At 33.2% G+C, this 18,392-nt stretch overlaps 2 protein-coding genes and 1 long non-coding RNA gene across 3 annotated transcripts; 2 read left to right on the forward strand and 1 right to left on the reverse strand.

The window, feature by feature from the left end:
- Positions 1-121: 121 nt before the first annotated feature.
- LOC130813922 (uncharacterized) lies at positions 122-2,844 on the reverse strand. Its single transcript, XR_009042262.1, has 3 exons — positions 1,430-2,844; positions 315-1,347; positions 122-236 (listed from the first exon to the last, which is right to left on the reverse strand). It is a non-coding gene; the product is annotated as an uncharacterized LOC130813922 (long non-coding RNA).
- Positions 2,845-3,580: 736 nt separating this feature from the next.
- LOC130813924 (uncharacterized) lies at positions 3,581-4,922 on the forward strand. The gene has a single exon (XM_057679842.1). It carries the CDS (start codon positions 3,793-3,795, stop codon positions 4,567-4,569), a length of 777 nt encoding a protein of 258 aa, XP_057535825.1. The 5' UTR covers positions 3,581-3,792; the 3' UTR covers positions 4,570-4,922.
- A 147-nt stretch (positions 4,923-5,069) lies between these two features.
- On the forward strand, positions 5,070-10,979 carry LOC130813923 (uncharacterized). The gene is made up of 5 exons (XM_057679841.1): positions 5,070-5,971; positions 7,485-7,750; positions 9,539-9,690; positions 9,852-9,988; positions 10,459-10,979. The coding sequence occupies exons 2-5, from the start codon at positions 7,503-7,505 to the stop codon at positions 10,624-10,626; spliced, it is 705 nt and encodes a 234-aa protein (XP_057535824.1). The 5' UTR covers positions 5,070-5,971; positions 7,485-7,502; the 3' UTR covers positions 10,627-10,979.
- Positions 10,980-18,392: the final 7,413 nt, after the last annotated feature.

Raw genomic sequence — 18,392 nt, forward strand, 5'->3', positions numbered from 1 at the left:
CTCTGCCGATAGATACACACGTAGGTATTGCTCTCTGTTTATTTGCATTTCCATACACATTGCACGTCTTAAAAGAGGTCATGCCTCCTCGCCTCCCAACTCTGTGACGACAATAGCTCTAAATCCACAATTATCGTTACCCATAACATCAATCCAATCAAACAAGTAAGGAGGGAGAATATGCGGGATGTGATTCGGCAATGGAAACAGTGAAAAATCACGACCTGCTGAACCATCTGCAATTATTAAAAAAAAAGTTAGTAACATTAAGTTGTAATAAACGTATGTGAGTAACGGAAAGGAAAGTCATGTACCAGATAAGTTGAAATTAAACTTAATTCCAACGGAGGATTGCGTTTCTCGACCACTAGATTTACCACTGGATCTCTCGCGGGATGAAGATCCAGACCCTCGACCATGAGAGATAATCTGCTATATTCAAATGCTCTTTTATTTCTTCTAAAGGTTTTGCTTGTGGTTGGTCTTCGCTTTCTAGGTGGACTTGCGTAAGGCTAAGGTATATCGGCTCCATCAGGGTGTAATTCATCTTCAAGTACCTGAGACAAGAGTCGTACAACTGCGGGATCAGCTTTTAAGACTTCATCGACCAACGATTGAAAGTACTCTTTGTCGTCGGCGTTTGCGTGCCGTACTCCTTCGTTGGTGTCAACTCCTACCTCTGTGTACGTCAAAGTTCTCCAGAATGGATGAATATCATCCAAATACAAAGAACCATGTGACCTGAGCGACAGATAGAAATAACAAGCACACGGCAATCCATGGGTGCGTTGAAGTGCACAACCGCATTACGGTTATGCTCAAGCTGGAATTGTTCCAAGGCAAAAATAGATACATGGCGATATAAAGGTCTAAAGAAATGATGTCGCAACGTCCTTGAAATAAAATTCATGGATTCCTCTAACGTTTTTCGGATCCTAGCTTGCTAATTTGTTATCTGTGTGTGTGCCCTTTTAAACAGAGTATCAAATGAGCTATTACCGCTACCAAGATAATACTTGAAAGACGAGTGTTGGCTTTCAACTCTGCTGGTAGTCTGGTTACCCATGTGTAAACAGTCATTCGTCCATGCACGCACAAATTTCTCTTTAAGTGGAATCCATGTTCTAGCAGAATATCGAACGACCAATCTGTTCTAAACCGACCAGGTACTCAAAATCGATTGCCATCTGTCTTCAAATTCGGCGAGTGTAGAATTGTCAACCAAGGGGTTCCATCTACTTTTCCTGAATACCTGCCCTTGTTGATTTCTTTTCCCACCACACAACTTGTTCACCATGTTCTCAACGTCGTTGACAATATGTCATACGCATAACAAATGTCGCACATCTACATTAAACACAACATTGAACGAAATTAAGACATATTCAATAAATAGAACGAAAATAATTAATCAACAAAATCTTTTTACCTGGGAAAACATCACGAATAGCTGCAGATAAATCCTCATTTCGATCAGTTACAATGACGCTAAGAGTTTGAGCTGTGCCAAAAATATTTCTCAATCCCTGCAACACCCACGAATATGACACAGCTGCCTCATCTCGCATCAAACAAAACGCAATCAAGAAGTTGTGATTGGTTGGCGTCATTCCGATTACTTCACACAGTGGCCACTTTTGTTTGTTTGTTTTGTACATTGTATGTATCAACACAACATATTACCACATACGTATCATCTGGATGGAGGTAGGATTTGCAACTAATAATCTGTTCAATTCCCCTTCACTATCCAAATCTGTCTAAACCACGTAATTATGCTCTGTGGCCATATAAAGACAGTGTTGAAGGGGAGTCCTACCTTCCATCTCTTCTCTCCTTATTGATTGCCAAACATTATATATTTGATTCATACTAGCAAAAAAAACCAAGAAAATTTTCTCTAATTGAAGTCATGATAAAAGCAGGTTGCATGCCGGTTGCACTAAGCTCTCGTATGTGCTGCGGAATATCTAATTTTAACCTATTTGCCCTTATATGACCATCTCTGTACACTAAGAATCGATGGTTATGTCTACGTTTTTCCCAGGACACACCCTCACCGTCCAATGTCTTTCTCCTGGTTTACGACTATTTACTACAATCATAAAATTACACCGACATGTTCTACTCTTAGAACCAGGTTGGACAACATTATCTAGGTTATCCAAATCACCCCTAATATTACCATAGCGGTGACATTTTAAATACAAACTAACTCTGGAACGTCCTTCTTTTTGTTTATATGAATCACGTGTAAATTGAAAACCAATTCCTATAGCTATCTCATCGGCCCAACTATGTAATTCATCTATGGAATTATATTTTCTATCCGTAACAAATCTACCAGAGTAATCTACATTGTCCATTAAATTTTCAAAGTCCCGCAAATTTAAAATATGAAATAAACCATACATTAGGTTAATAAAACATTATACAAACAAACATTAATAATAAAAATATTCAATAAAAAATAAAAAATAATTTACTTTAATAATTAAAATTTCAACTACATTAAAAAATATATATAATAAAATAATTCTAATAATAATACTCTCTCCCAACCAATTTAGATGTCCCATTTGTTTGGGCACGGTTATTAAGAATGGTGTAGGGTCCATTAAATAGGGTAAGTAGTAAAGGTAAGTAGTAAAGGGTAGTTGGGTGAGTAAGGTATATGAGGGTATATTCGTAATTACTTGTGTGAACTAAGGATATTTAGGTAAAAAAAGATTGACAAAAATAGAAATGAGACAGCTAAAAAGACTTTGCCAAATAAGAAAATAGGACAACTAAATTGGTTCGGAGGAAATATTAAATAATAACAAAATAATAATAATAATAATATGAATTATAAATTATTTAAGTTAATAATAACAATAATAACAATAATAATAATAATAATAATAATAACAACAACAACAATAAAATAATAATATTAATAATATAAATTATAAATTATTTAAATTAATAATAATAATAATAAGAAGAAGAAAATAATAATAATAATAATAATAATAATAATAATAATAATAATAATAATAATAATATAAATTATAATAACAGTAATTATAAAAATAATAATAATAATAATAATAATAATAATAATAATAATAATAATAGTAATATAATTTTACTAAATAAATAAAAAATTCTTTATATAATTTAGATAATAATAATGTAAAATAATAAAATAAAAAAGGTCGCGTGCGACTGGACCACGGATGATTCACACAAAACGTGCGACTCATCCGTGGTTTATTCGCACATTTTTTGCGACTTTATTTTTTTTTTTTTAAAAAAACACCAATTCGAATCGATTAAAGTACGTACCCAATCGGATTCGCAGTCGCTTTCGTTAGCCATTGTAAATCGATTCCAACTTTTAGCTTGTTTAAACTCAAAAAATATTTTTAGAGAGATATTACCGTGTTTGAGTACGAATATTGAGTTTGAGAATATTATACTCGAATATCATATGTGAAATCTTGTTCAAAAAAAATATTAATGCAAATCATATCAAATGGACTAAAATAGTATATAGAACAAAATCAAAGTCATGAGTGTGTATATCAATTTTAGAAGGGCAAATAGTGGAAAATTTTTAGGGGGCAGTACAATTCATTTTCATCTAAGCTCATCCATATACAAGTTTAGAGTGAAGCGGTCCATGCCTTCATGGAGAACCAATACAAGATGTCAGTGACATAAAAGATAAGATTTTCAATTAACTACTCAACTCTATCCACACCCAAACACAAACTTCCTCTCCATTTTTGTAGCTAAGCAATAAGCATGACTTCTTTTCTAACTCACCCTTCATTGCACACATTCCTCAACTGTCCTAAACTCCATTTCTCACACAACCCAAAACCCTTAAGATTCACAATCACTTATGCATCCCTCCCAGCAAGAGACAGAATCATTGATTTTGGGAAATACAAGGGAAGAATGCTAGGGACTCTACCTTCAACTTACCTGAAATGGGTATCAAACAATCTTAGAGCAAGAGATTTTGAGGAATGGGCTAACCTTGCTGATCAAGTCCTCCAAGACCCAATTTACAACGACCGAGTAGAGTGGGAGTATGCTCAAAAACTCCTGAACGGCGACGTATTGAATACTAACTCAAAATCTGAATCTGAAGGTATTGTTACTGATTTGCTTGAAATTAGTGAGAGATTTGGATGGGATAATGAGGATAAGATTGGGTGGAAAAAGATTGATTTCGAAATGCTTGGAACATCTAAAGGAGGGAGGATTCCGAGAGTGAAAGTTAAAAAAGATGACGAGTTAATCAAATCGAAGATTGATGAAGATAGAAAGGTTGAATTAAGGGAGAAAAGAGATGAGAGAAGAGATAGGGTGAGATCGAGGAGATCGATTCATAGTGAAAATAAGAAAATTAGGGTTAAGAATGTGGTTGAGATTGAGAGTAAAGATGAAAGGAATAAGAATTTGAAGGGTAAAGAGAAATTTGAATCAAATACAGAGGTTTACAATCCTTTTCCTGGAAGAGAAATGCTATTACGAAAGGTTATCAATCGGAGAGGAATCAAATTAGATATATAAGAATTACAACCAGAAAACCTAATTAGGAATTGCCCAATTTCATGAATCATCAAGGTTTTAAATCGACATATTCATGATTATTCCACCATTGTTAATGTTTAAGCATAAATTTTGATATTTAAGGTTGATTTCGTTATCAGCCTCCGTCGCCTCTAGTCGTGCTATTGCCGCTGACGTTCGGTCTGTTTTTCGGTTCAGAGATTCCTTCGATTCTAGAAAATTTGATATTAATAATTTAACTTTTTACTCAGCGAACGATTTCATCTTTATATTATTTTTTAATAATTTAATTTTTGTCTTTAGTTTGTTATAGCACACCATTTTATTTAATAATAATTCAACTTTTACTCTCAGTTTGCTATACCTTTTTAGTTAGCATACCCTATTAGTATGGTGACAACAAACTAAAGACGAAGGTTAGATTATTAAAAAATAATTCAAAGTTGGATTTATCCACGATAAATGGGTGAAAGGTTTGATTAGTAATTTATTTTTTTAAAATTTTATTCTTAATTGATACTTTTACTAACTATATTTTAGTTAAAAAAATTCATATATTAGTCAAATGGTATATTCTGCTATTCCAGAGTGATATTTTATTTAATTTTTTCAATATATATCTTAATGCAATCATTATTTAATAATGCATGACTAAAAATAAAGAGTTATAAGTACAACTTTGTAAATATAATCAATTTACTCTAATTTTCTAGGAAAACATCTTTTAAAATTGTTATTATTCACGATTAATCAATAGTTGATGTTATTGTAGGAAAATTAACAAGAAAACACAAACAATACATTAAGATATTAAAACAGTTACTTTTGAGGTACTTGTATGGACATATCTTATTAGCCACTATGAAACAATCTCATAAAATTTGCTCTTAATAGAAAAAAATAACATAATCCGCAAATTATATTTTTTCGTCCCAATCAATTTGCCATTTTTTATTTTAGCATGCCAATATAATTCGCACCATTTCATTCCAATATTTTTACCGTCAATATTATCTCTTAATAGTAACAATTTATCTAACTTGTTATTTTCGGCAAAATGAAGAAAACAAAAGTACACTCCCAAGCGGCGACGTTATGTCATCCCACAAATCGTCGGTTCAAAACAAAACCCAAAGCTTATACTTTGAAATCTGGCGTTGGTTACCTTTCACTAACCCAAAAACATTACTCGGACGTAATAGAGAGGGCCGATTGGGAATAAAGTTGGATTAGCAAAGCTACCTTTTTTGTTGCGGTTGACGTCGTCGTCTTTTATTTTCCCTAGTTCTCTTTATATTTGTAGAATAACACCAGAATTCCTATCCAATTTCATGTACAACAACTTGTAGCAATCTGCAATTCAACCATCAATCTCTCATCTCTTTCTCCTTTCACCCATTAGGTAAAAATACTCAAACTTGTGTTATTTCTGTTCCAATTTTGTTTATTATATGTTGGAAACTTATTTTTTGTGTTTTTTTTTTCAGTTGATTTTAATGGGTTTTTGAAGAAGTTCTGTATTTGTTTGAACTCATTGTTGGGTGATTTCTGATGATTGTTATGATAATATAATTAAATCTATAAAAAAGTGTTCTTTTTTGGTTGATTCCAACTGTGTATTAATGGGAATGAGCGAAAAGAGATTAAATAAAGATATAGTTTATCACAGTATAATTGAAAACTGAATTTAGCTTATGATGATGAATAATATGTTCCATGAACTGTAGCTTATTTGTGGTTCTTCATAGCAAAGTTTTAAATTTTCTGCTCAAATCATTGTCTTGAAATGAATATCTTATGGAGTTTTGTTACTGTTGTTTTTACAATGTTCTTACTGAATTCTTGTGTTGGACTTGATCAAAATTACCCTATTTGCCTAAAAGGTTAAGCTACTATATTTCCATGTTTTTGGATAACCAAGAGTTAATGCTAACCTTGTTGGGCTAGACTTATTGTCAATGCTTTGTTATCGGGAATTACGAGGTGCATACACTTTATGTTAAACTCTCCATTATTAACCACGTGTGAGTTGTCTTATATCGGAAAGAGGATATATGCCACTTTCTCCTACTACTAACAATTGGTTTTAGTAGTGAATTTCTTTGGGTTTGTATGTTAAGTTGCCACTTTTCCTCTTTATTTGGGTTGCCCAGGCGTATTTTATGAATTCTAAATCTTCGTACGCCCAAGAGATACCATCCTAAAACCACATGGCAAGAGGAACCATTGATGGCAAGAGAAGATATAGTTGCTCCGGACCTCTTGTTTGGTTTTTAGCACTAATTAGTGGGAAGCTAGAAATCCTAGAATTGGATGCTCATAGAGAATCTATAACACTATTGTGTGGTAGAGATAATCTACAAGATTTAATCTTTACAAAAGAATTAAATCTTGTGTAGCTAGTTAGTTTTCTTACAGTCTTTAATTTTGATACTTCTATTGCTATTAAATGATGTTATTAGAAATGAATTTAGTATATGTCATTCGGATGCTAATGAAACTCATCTTTAATTATATGTTTTTCTTCTTAATTTTTCATTATCGCCTAATATGTAATAATAGTTATAAATGAATGAGAAATGAATTACGTAAAGAAAAAGAAACAATTACACTAGTACAAGAATGATCATAAACCCTTTCAAGTAGTTTTTGTTAGAGAATTTAGTTAAATTTTCATTACTATTTCTACCATTTAATGCCAATAACTAGACGGACCCATAAGTGTATTTTTTTTTAATAAATGACAATACTATTGACTATTTATCTATAGCTTTTGGTTGCAACATCCTGTCCATTGTAAAGCAATGAGTTTTCTTTGATGTAATTCCTCTTCATTATTTTGCATTGTTATTTCTACTTACATGTGTTCTGTTTTCCTTGCAAATCATTGGCTTTTTTGTAAAAATAATTATCAGCTGTACTGCGGATACCTAATGACTAATGCCACTGAAACTGCAATCTCATACAACAACCCACTTGGGAAGCTTCCCGATCATTTGCTAATTGAGATATTTATTCGTGTCCCTGTGACCGACTGGACTAACATATCGTGCGTGAAGAAGCAATGGGCACATTTGTTTGAAGGAGAGTATATGTGGCAAGCTGCTCTTGTTAAGACGTATCCTTTTGCGAGTCTTGCTAAAAAGTGGCCAGGACCAATTCCTCAAGGTCTGAGTAAAAGGTACACCTTGACTATGAAGTTAGTTTCCATGCATCTTCGTGCACATAAGTATGTTGGTGACATGAGCGTTTAGAGGCAGAATGGCTGTTTTCTTATCTTAGAATATCTAACGTATAACTGATGAACTTGTAATGTGTTGCATTTTCTGAATGATTAACTCGAGGATGCATCATCACTGCTGTAGCTCAAACAGAGACCTTAGAAACAAGAATTAGCTTTGCTCCTGAAAAGTTTCACGACGGAAATGAATAAACTTGTTGGGGTAATGGAAATAACTAGCAATTTCCCTTTCACATTAATAAATTTTATCATACTTCTATCAACTATTGAGGATAAGATGGAAGAGAATCATCTAATATGGTCTGGGCATGTGCAATAGCGTAGTATTGCAGAACCTGTAAGGAAAATAAAAAGTTAAAACTTGTGAGATTTACAATAAGGATGAGGAAGACCGAAGATGACTTGGAGAGTAGGTGTAACACCCTTGAATTTCCTACTCCTTTCTTTCATTTATAATATATCGAATTCTTATTACACTTTAGCTCTTGTCCTTATTCTGGTTCAAACTACTTACGCTCTTCCTTGGATGCTTATCAACCATATTAAGAAGCTTTTGATCACAACTTTTTATGCCGTGAAGAACTAACAGGCTTGACTAATTGATATGTTTGAATAATAACTAAACCAAGAAAGACTTGATCATATACTTAATACATATCGAAATATTTATTGACTAATGCAGACATATTGATGCATAAACTAGAATGCGTGACCATACATACAAGTCTGGATTTCATATTGGCATCAAAATCAAATATGATCACAAAAGATCGTTTGTTTCACGTTTTCTATGTCGTCATAAACTAGTATCTCCAAAATTACGAACTATTATAAAATTCTTATAAACTTTCGATTGCTTCAATGGCTATCACTAATGCTCAATGATGCAGAAATGTAATCGGTATATATTTAATTAAATCAATATTTATATAATAGTAGTAGTAATTAAGGTTGACTTAAAATAGTAACTCTCATGAACATGAGACATACCAAATCAATTAAGTTTCCAATATACTACATGCAAAGAAAATCAAAATGCGTGGAGATGTGATATGTACCTAACCCATGTCTACCCCATACCCTCAACAAATAGTTTTATTTTCAAATCAATTTCGAAATTCATTTCAAAGGTATACCCAGACGTTTAATTTAGGAACCATTGGCTCTGGTAACCACCTGTAACACCCGAATTTTCTTCCGTCCTTTACGGTTTTGGTTTCGTATAAGGGGTCGGAAATTCAGGGGTGTTACGGTAGGAGTGGAAAATGATATAAAAATTCTTGATTTAGAGATCGGAATTGTAGAAACCGGAATGAATGGAGAGTTCATGTGTATGATAATTGGAACCTATGTTACTCGGACTCTTCATTATGCTTCACGTACCCGTGTCCGATTCTTATGCTGGGACATTGGTATGACACTTAGACACTTCATTTTAGGTCTAAAATTAAATATTAGACGTATCCGACACTTGGACATGTATCAGTATCCGGCATCAGTAGACGAATCCAAGTGACATAGATTGGAACCGATATATTGTTTCACGTTGCTGATGTCACTCTTTTGGGATCAAGGGCTATAGCAGTGTTGTTATCATATTTCTATGATATTAGGATGTTGCAACTTGCATTGTTGTTATCATATTTCTATGATATTAGGATGTTGCAACTTGCTAGTATTGAAATTATGGCAGATTATAGTTCTTAATGATTCAAGTTTTGCATACAGGAGATTCACAGCTTTGTATATCAGTACACACATCTTTTCCCTAGAAGATGAGATGGATGAGATTGTGGGTCATACATATCTCTTTCTGAAGGAACAACTTGAAATTTCAATCATGCCAGCCCCTTCTACAATACTCCATGGGACAATTATAGGTGCACATCAAAACATTATTTTTTGTCGTAGTTCCTTCTCCAACTTTCACTCATTTGTAATGTCAATACTTGAAAAGCTTATTGAATTAGACTATGTATATGTGCTACCGCGCAAGGAAAGTATGTCTATATCTCACCTGCTGTTACTCTAATTTGTGCAGATCAGTTCATAGCATGTGGGAAATCAAGAGAACGGGCTCATGAACTTGCTTCTTTAATCTGGCTCGCTGTTATCGACAATCTAGAGGAAAATGAGAGAACATTCCATTTACTGAAGCGGTTGGCTCTGGAAGGAAATGTAAGAATTTAACATGATTTGGCCCAAAGGTCACAAATTAAGTACTTAATTTTGGTAATATGTAAGAATTTAATATGGATGGATCCGGATCGATCCGGTTTTGAACACCCTAGCCTCAACCATCAACTTAAGCATTTGGTTGAGTTGGTTCCTTGACATGGTATCAGAAGCCAGCGTGATAAGAGGTCATGGGTTCAAATTTCAATCACCTGCTCATTTAAAGTGGAATTAGCGTCAGGTATGAGGAGGGTCTATGCTGCATCCACACTTCTAGCCCAAAATGGCTCTCATGTGAGGAGGCGTGTTAGAGTACATAACATATCTTGGGGTCTTAACCATCGGAGTTGGTTCCTTGACATTGACGTGTTTAGATGGAATTTTCTGAATATCTTTCGAGTAATTGTTTTCACATATTTTGCTTGCCAAGTTGTAGCTATTAAGCGATTATTGTTTACGTATTCTTATTGTAGGTATTTCTTCCATTTCCGTATTCGAGATCAAACAAAGTGTTGTGGAGGATATTCGAAAAGCTATTCACAGATTTTCGTGATTGCTTGAGTCATGTCAACTACTATGACCTCTTGGCGAGTGCTAAGTCCAGATTTCAGCCGATACCATCTACTTGGTTGGGTTACTAATCCCTCTTTAATCGTTCAAAATGACTCTTCCGCCAAGGCTCAGACTTGCACGCTTCCTTGTTCTACCCCTCCCATGCTCGAGTATTTGACGGAAAGAATTATGAAGGTGCACCTGTACGCTCGGGTTGAAGAAAGCCTTCCTAGTCTCTGCTTTGTAGTGTTAATATGTAGATGTGATTGCAACTACTGCATTCTGCGCCTTCAAGTGGCTTTACAATAGGAAGTGTTGTGTTGCTTATATTACATTTAGAAACTGTATATGTACTTGAATTAATTTAATTTTGGAAAAATTGCCCTGAATAATACGAACTTTCACTGATTTTTCTATAATAATACGAACTTTCAATTAACCATGAATAATACGAACTTTGATACATATTTCCCGCTGGCATACCAGTTTACCTGTTTTCGGTAAACTTACGCATTCTTTTTAAAATTCCTTTTTTTGCTGATGAAACTTAGTAAGAAAACAGAACCATAGCCACTGATGAAACTAAGTAAGGAAACATAACTCATCTTCCTCACGCAGAGCATTTTACATTCATCTTCCTCACGCAGCGAAAATTAGGGCTTGTTCTTCAATCATCTTCCTCAAGCTTGTAATTTCCATTGATTCTTCTCATTCATGGTTAGTTAATTCTTCTCAATTGCAATATAAATCCCTAAATTTTGTTTTAATCCCAAAAATTAGGGCTTGTATCCATTTAGGCGAAAATGGATGAAATTATGAGTCCATTTACTCGAAAATGGATGGATGTTTGTATCTATTTTGTTAATCCATACATGATTATTGTTTGATGTTGATTAAAAACGTTTATGCCTTTGAAAAAGGATGTAATTTACTGTTTTTATCCATTTAGCCGAAAATGGATGAAATTCTCTATCCATTTACTCAAAAATGGGTGGAATTTTGTTTCCATTTTGTTAATCCATACATGATTATTGTTTGATGTTGATTAAAAACGTTTATGCCTTTGAAAATGGATGTAATTTAGTGTTTTTTGCTTGTTTTTAGGCTAATTTGAATGAATCAATTACTTTGAAGTTTTGGTATGATGGGGTATTAAAAAAAGAAGCTGTGGGCTTTGAGTATGTGTATGGTATATGTAAAACCATCTCCGTAGACCTAGATAAGATGTCATTTTTGAGTTAGAAGGACTTGTAAAGGAGGATCTTGGGGTAAAACATGAGTTATTATCTTTGGTATCAATTACCTAATGCTGTTAGCTTTTTGGAAGGGTTAAAGAGAGTTACCGATGATATTTGTGTTGGGAAAATGACTGAAATAGCTGTTGAAAATAGAGCATTATCTGTGTATGTAGTTAATGATAAGGATAATGAGATGTTGGTTCTAGAAATATGAAAAAGTGGTACTAAAGGTAGTGAAGTTTTGTCCACTTTTGGGAATAGGAAAAAGTTGACCCCTAAGAGAGCATCTAAGGCAAAACAATCCCTTAGTGAAAGTTCCGTACCTCTTGAGTATGATTTTTCTGAAGATGAGCCACATTTTGGTGTTAGTGCTGAGGCAAGTGATGAGGATGCATCTGAGGATGATGATTTTGATTATGAGCTATCGTATGAGGATGAAGATGAGAATGAAATTTCGGAGGAGCTTGTGCATAGTCAAGATTTTTCATTGTCATTCGAAGAAGTAGAGCAAGTGGGTGATTCTGTTTTGAAATTGGGTGAGTGTAGTAACACACAGGGTTTATCTGAGTATGAACATAGTAATGATGAAGATGAGGATGCTACTACCGATTTTAGGAGGTTCAAATGGATTGTTGGGCAAGTTTTTAGCACCCCAGTTGAATTTAAGGAGGCGGTAAGGAAATATGCAATTTATCAGGGAAGGAATGTAAAATTTTATTTGAGTGACAAGTCTAAATTGAATAAGCTTGGTGTAAGGTGTGTTGATGGTTGTCCCTTTAAGCTTTACGCCAGTTGGGATAAAAAACGAGCTTCCTTTATTGTCAAGAAAGTTAATGGTGATCACACTTGTCAAAGAAACATGGATTCGAATCGTCAATTCAAAGCTTCTTGGTGTGCAGATCAGTTACTTGATTTATTCAAGTCAAGGCCACACATTCCTTCTGCAGAACTAGTTGATATTGTTAGGAAACAAATTCGAATTATCATTAGTAGGGGCTTTGCGTACAAGATTAAGTATGCTGCACATAGGAGGTTACATGGATCCATGAAACAACATTATCAGAAGCTATGTTGGGGTTTTAGAACGAAGTAACCCTAATAGCCACTTCGTTGTTATTACCGATCCAAGCACAAATCCACCCACATTTCAGAGGTTTTTTGTTTGCTTTGAAGGGGTTAAAGATGGTTGGGTTGATGGGTGCAAGAAAATATTGTGCATTGATGGTTGTTTTCTTAAAACATTCTTGGGAGGAATGCTATTAAGTGCAGTTGGGAGAGACCCTAACGAGCAAATGTATCCATTGGCGTGGGCTGTTGTTGAGGGTGATAACAATGAATCATGGCAATGGTTTATTTCTGAATTGAAGAAGTGTGTGCCTCATGATAATGGTAAAGACTGGATAGTAATAGATGAACACCAGGTATACACCCTTCCCTACTGATTTAGCTATTTTGTATTTAGTATACTGTGCTGGATTTAGCTGGATGTTTGATGTTGTGCATAGTCATATATTGAAAGTATGAACATTCTGTATTGTGAACCCCATATCAGAAACATGCTGCATTCTCATGAAAATGATAAACATGCTGCATTCTCAATTGATGAACCCCATATCAGATTTGATAAACATGTTGCATTCTCAATTGATGAACCCCATATCAGAAATGATAAACATGTTGCATTCTCATGAAAATGATAAACATGCTGCATTCTCAATTGATGAACCCCATATCAGAGATGCTAAACATGCTGCATTCTCATGAAAATGATAAACATGTTGCATTCTTAATTGATGAACCCCATATCAGAAATGATAAACATGCTGCAATCTCATGAAAATGATGTACATGCTGCATTCTCATGAAAATGATAAAGATGCTGCATTCTCATGAAAATGATAAAGATGCTGCATTCTCAATTGATGATCCCCATATCAAAAATGATAAACATGGTTTATCTGAATAAAATGATGTACATGCTGCATTCTCATGAAACATAACACACTGCATCTGCATTGTACATTCAACATTAAAAATGCTGTTCATGAAAGATGAAACATGAAAATGTTGATTTTGCATAATACACTTATATCCTGTACAAAGCATTTTGAGGGCAGTCTAGCTGGAGCTTCCAAAAGCAGAACATAGGCATTGTGCTAGGCACATCTACGCAAATTGGAACAAGTCGTTCAAAGGACAAGAGTTGAAATTACTGTTTTGGAGATGTGCCAAAGCATACAACTTGGCTGATTTTGAGGAAGCAATTACGGAGATGGAGGATGTTAATCCGGTTGCTGTTGATGCCTTTAGGAAATGTGGTCCACACTTGTTTTGTAGATCTTTTGTCAAACTAGATGGAAAGTGTGATGTTATTTTGAGCAATATGGTAGAAACTTTTAATAATTACATCATGAATGCTAGATCCCATCATTTAATAGATATGCTTGAAGATATTAGAACAATGCTAATGAAGAGGATGGCTAATAAAAAGGAAGAGGCATTAAAGAAGTGGAAGGGTTTGTTATGTCCCAAAGTGCAGAAAACGTTAGATTCAGAGAAGCAAGAAGCAGCTAAGTGCACTGTCATTCCTTCAACATCAACTCGTTTCCAAGTAGCCTATTGTATGAATGTTTTAGAGGTTGATATTGAAAATAGAACTTGTACTTTCAAAAATGGGATTTAAGAGGGATTCCATGTTGTCATGCAGTTGCATCTATTTTTTACTTGCACAAGGAGGTTGAGTCATTCGTTGATCAGTGCTACACTAGAGAGGCTTATTTGAGAGCCTATGAAGGAAACATCAATCCTTGTATTGGCGAGAGGCATTGGCCTAAAATTGACAAACCGATCGATCCTCCTCCAATTAAGATTGGTCCTGGTAGACCACGAAAAAACAGAATTAAGGATCCGGATGAAGATCCTAAAAAACCGGGAAAGCTCTCAAGACACGGGGTTCAAATGACATGTGGCATTTGCAATACGGTTGGACATAACAAAAGGAAATGTCCGGAAAAGGGTAAAGCGGTTGAGCAACCACCTCCATTGAAAAGAAGTAGAGGAAGACTGAAAAAGATTGTTGATGCAACGAACACACCAGAGTTATCCCATCACAACGTGTCTGCACAACAGAGTTCTTTAGGTAAAGGCAACAGAACAATTAGAGCAGGGGAAGGGAGTAGAGAGGGTAGGATTGGTAGTGCAAGCGGAAGGAGCGGTGTCAGTACTGCTAAAAGGGAAAAGCCTAAGAAGAACCCTTCTGAAATAATATCAACCCAAGTATCGACAACAAAGAATTGATGTTGTAATAATAAGTGTCATTTTGCTGCTCTTTTGGAAAACATAACTTTTTTGTATGTATCAAGTTACGATTATGGTATATTCTATGGATTAGAACATTGTTCAAATTTTACATTTTCGAAAACATTTTAGCTCTTTTGTGTGTTAGGAATGCTTATGTATGTAAAGGTAATTATTGAAAATATTGCTATAAGATGTATGGATTGACGCTATAATTCTCGATTCGAAGAAACTTTGTTACACTTTTTCATTACATTGGATTTTCAATACATAAAATTCCATTACATGATCAAATTCTTATACTTAGCTTAACATAAATAAGAACAATACAAATAAAACCCATGATGCAACAAGTACAAAACTTAACGCTTTTTGTGCGTTTACATATTCAACAACTTTTAATTTCAACATAGCTTCGCTTTCTTTCAACTTCGCATTCTTAGCCTTTAATTTCCTTATTTTGTCAATCAACATAGCTTTCTCTTCTTCCAAACAAGAAGAAATTTCACTTGTATACTCTACATCTTTTTCCCACTTAAAAAATTTGCAATCTTGTGCCTACATTTTAAACCAAATCATGAAACCCTAATTGATAAAGAAATTCAAAAATAACATAAAACAAAATAAGGCTATTGAAAAAAATAAACTTACTGGCCAAAATGCACATCCATAAAACCTCTCACCAACCCTTGTTCCTTTTTTGACTACTTGTAATTTAGCATGAACACCATGTTTACATAAAGGAATTCCTTTTGCAATTGATGTTCTAGATTGAGATGATGACGAAGGAGAATACATGTTAAATATCAAATTACTTTAGAGATTATAATGAAAATGGAAAAAAAATTTAGATGTTGGAAGAAGTAGTTAAATTGGAAGAGAAGAGTGAGCAAATGAGGAAGATGAGCAAATGGAAATAAAGCTGTCGAAATACCCTGCATTCTGATGCTGCAAATGAGGAAGAAAAGGAGAATTTACCGTTTCTCCAGGTAAAGAACCGGTCAGGTATGCCAGCGGGAAATATGTATCAAAGTTCGTATTATTCATGGTTAATTGAAAGTTCGTATTATTGTAGGAAAATCAGTGAAAGTTCGTATTATTCAGGGTAATTTTTCCTTTAATTTTTTGCCTCTCAATTTGCTCGTCTAAATCCTTTACATTCCTTTTTATTTAGTTGTTCATTTTACAAAATTTCTTAAAATTTCATTCATCTGTTAGTGCTTCTGGGGAGCTTGAATCCTGGATACGTCTTTGAGCGGGAATAAAGAGTACAGAGTTATCAAAGTAGAGCTAAAGCCAATTTAATGAGTGCCACTTCCTTTTGTTATAGAATTTAAGAAATTGACATGAGCTAGAGAATACATAATACACTTACAAGTTTAAAGGAAGTTTACGATTGCTAAAACAAATCACAAATTTTTTGAAAATAGACGGCCTCTTAGAGAGATTATCTATTTGGGCTGGCTAAATTTTTTGTAAAAGAATAATTTTAAAATGTAGTAAGTAAACTTTGAAAAACCAACATGCGTTTCTCTCCTTTATTTAGAGTTTCATTTACTTTTCGTTATTAACTTTTTTATATTCCTGCTCAAGTTAGGTTGAAGATAAATCAAACAATGATGACAATTGGGCAAGAAGATAGGAAAATTAATAGCAAAATGTAAATGAAAGTGATTAAAGAAAGTTAATGTTTAGGAAGTAGATGAAACTCTGAATGAAGGAGGAGTTGGTTATTTAAGGTTTTCTATTTTTTATTTTTCTTTTTTAATTATTAGGAATATCCAAATAGATGGTCTTTTAAAGATACCAACTTTTTCAATATTTTCCTGTTATATGTATATTTCTTCTATTTTTCTATAAATTATACTCTCTTCTTTCTTAAAGTTGTTCCCACAAGAAATGTTTATGGGAATTAAGAAAAATATAATATTTAAAATGGTGAAATTATTATTTTGTTGAATATTTTGTAGAAGAAAAGTGGGAACCATACAAAATTTTAAAAATATTAAAATTAATTAGTATGAGGATCTGACTCTTAAAAAATGTTGGAAAACATGTAGAGATCACAAGTAATATAAAAATATTAAAATAAAGTTAGTGTAAAATATCTAAAATCATAAGTATTAATAAAATATTAACGAGGATGAATAAAGCTAATAATGCTCAAAATTTGTGATATATACAAAAAGATTTTTTAGGAAAAAAATAAAAATCTAAAATGACAAATGAAAATAACTTCAAGTAACGAAGGGGATGAAATATATATTTTTGTGTCTTTTACTTAATTTAAGGTAAAACATATTCAAGTGAAATCTTATTTAATTCGTCTCAATGTAATGATTATCGATATTAATTTTTTATAATTTTTATTATGTATAATTAGTAATATTAACAATTAGAAATTTAAAATATAATCTCAATAAATATTAAAAATAAATGACAGTGATAGAATAAATAAGAGAAGTAGAGCTGTTCAAAACAAACCCGACCCGAAAATCCGACCCGGAATCGAAAATTATCCGACCTGAAAAAATGTAAGTTTTTTAGGTTTACCGAACCGCAATTACCCGAACCGATACTTCACTCGAACCGTTTGATAACCGAAAAGGGCAAAATCGAACTCGAACTGCAACCGAATTTTATAACCGACATATAAACCTTAACCGATGTTACCCGAACTGAACAGTGATCGACCCGAGTCAAATCCGACCCGAATTATGCACGTAACCGAATGTAACCTGACTAAAACCGATTAAGATTGAACTGTTTTTAACCCGAACTGATACAAACCCGATCGATTATTAATCGAACTGTTTTTAACTCGAACTGATACAAACCCGAACCGATTGTAAATCGAACTGTTATAAATCCGAATCAAATTTTCACCTAATTTTAGCAAATTAAGTCCAATTTCAGTTTTCTAATAATACGGAAAAAGGAAGAACACAAGTTCTATACAGAAGAGATTGCATACAGAATATATATATATATATATATATATATATATATATATATATATATATATATATATATATATATATATATATATATATATATATATATATATATATATATATATATATATATATATATATATATATATATATATATATATATATATATATATATATATATATATATATATATATATATATATATATATATATATATATATATATATATATATATATATATATATAAACTAATTGAAATAAATTGATCTGCCTATTAGGGTTGACAAAAGCTGACCCGACCTGCTAACCTGATCTGAAACCGACTCGAAATTAGCGGGTTTGGTTTAGATTTTTGACCCAATTAAT

The sequence above is a fragment of the Amaranthus tricolor genome, chromosome 5, assembly GCF_026212465.1.
Source record: "Amaranthus tricolor cultivar Red isolate AtriRed21 chromosome 5, ASM2621246v1, whole genome shotgun sequence".
In the NCBI taxonomy this organism is placed as follows: Eukaryota; Viridiplantae; Streptophyta; class Magnoliopsida; order Caryophyllales; family Amaranthaceae; genus Amaranthus; species Amaranthus tricolor.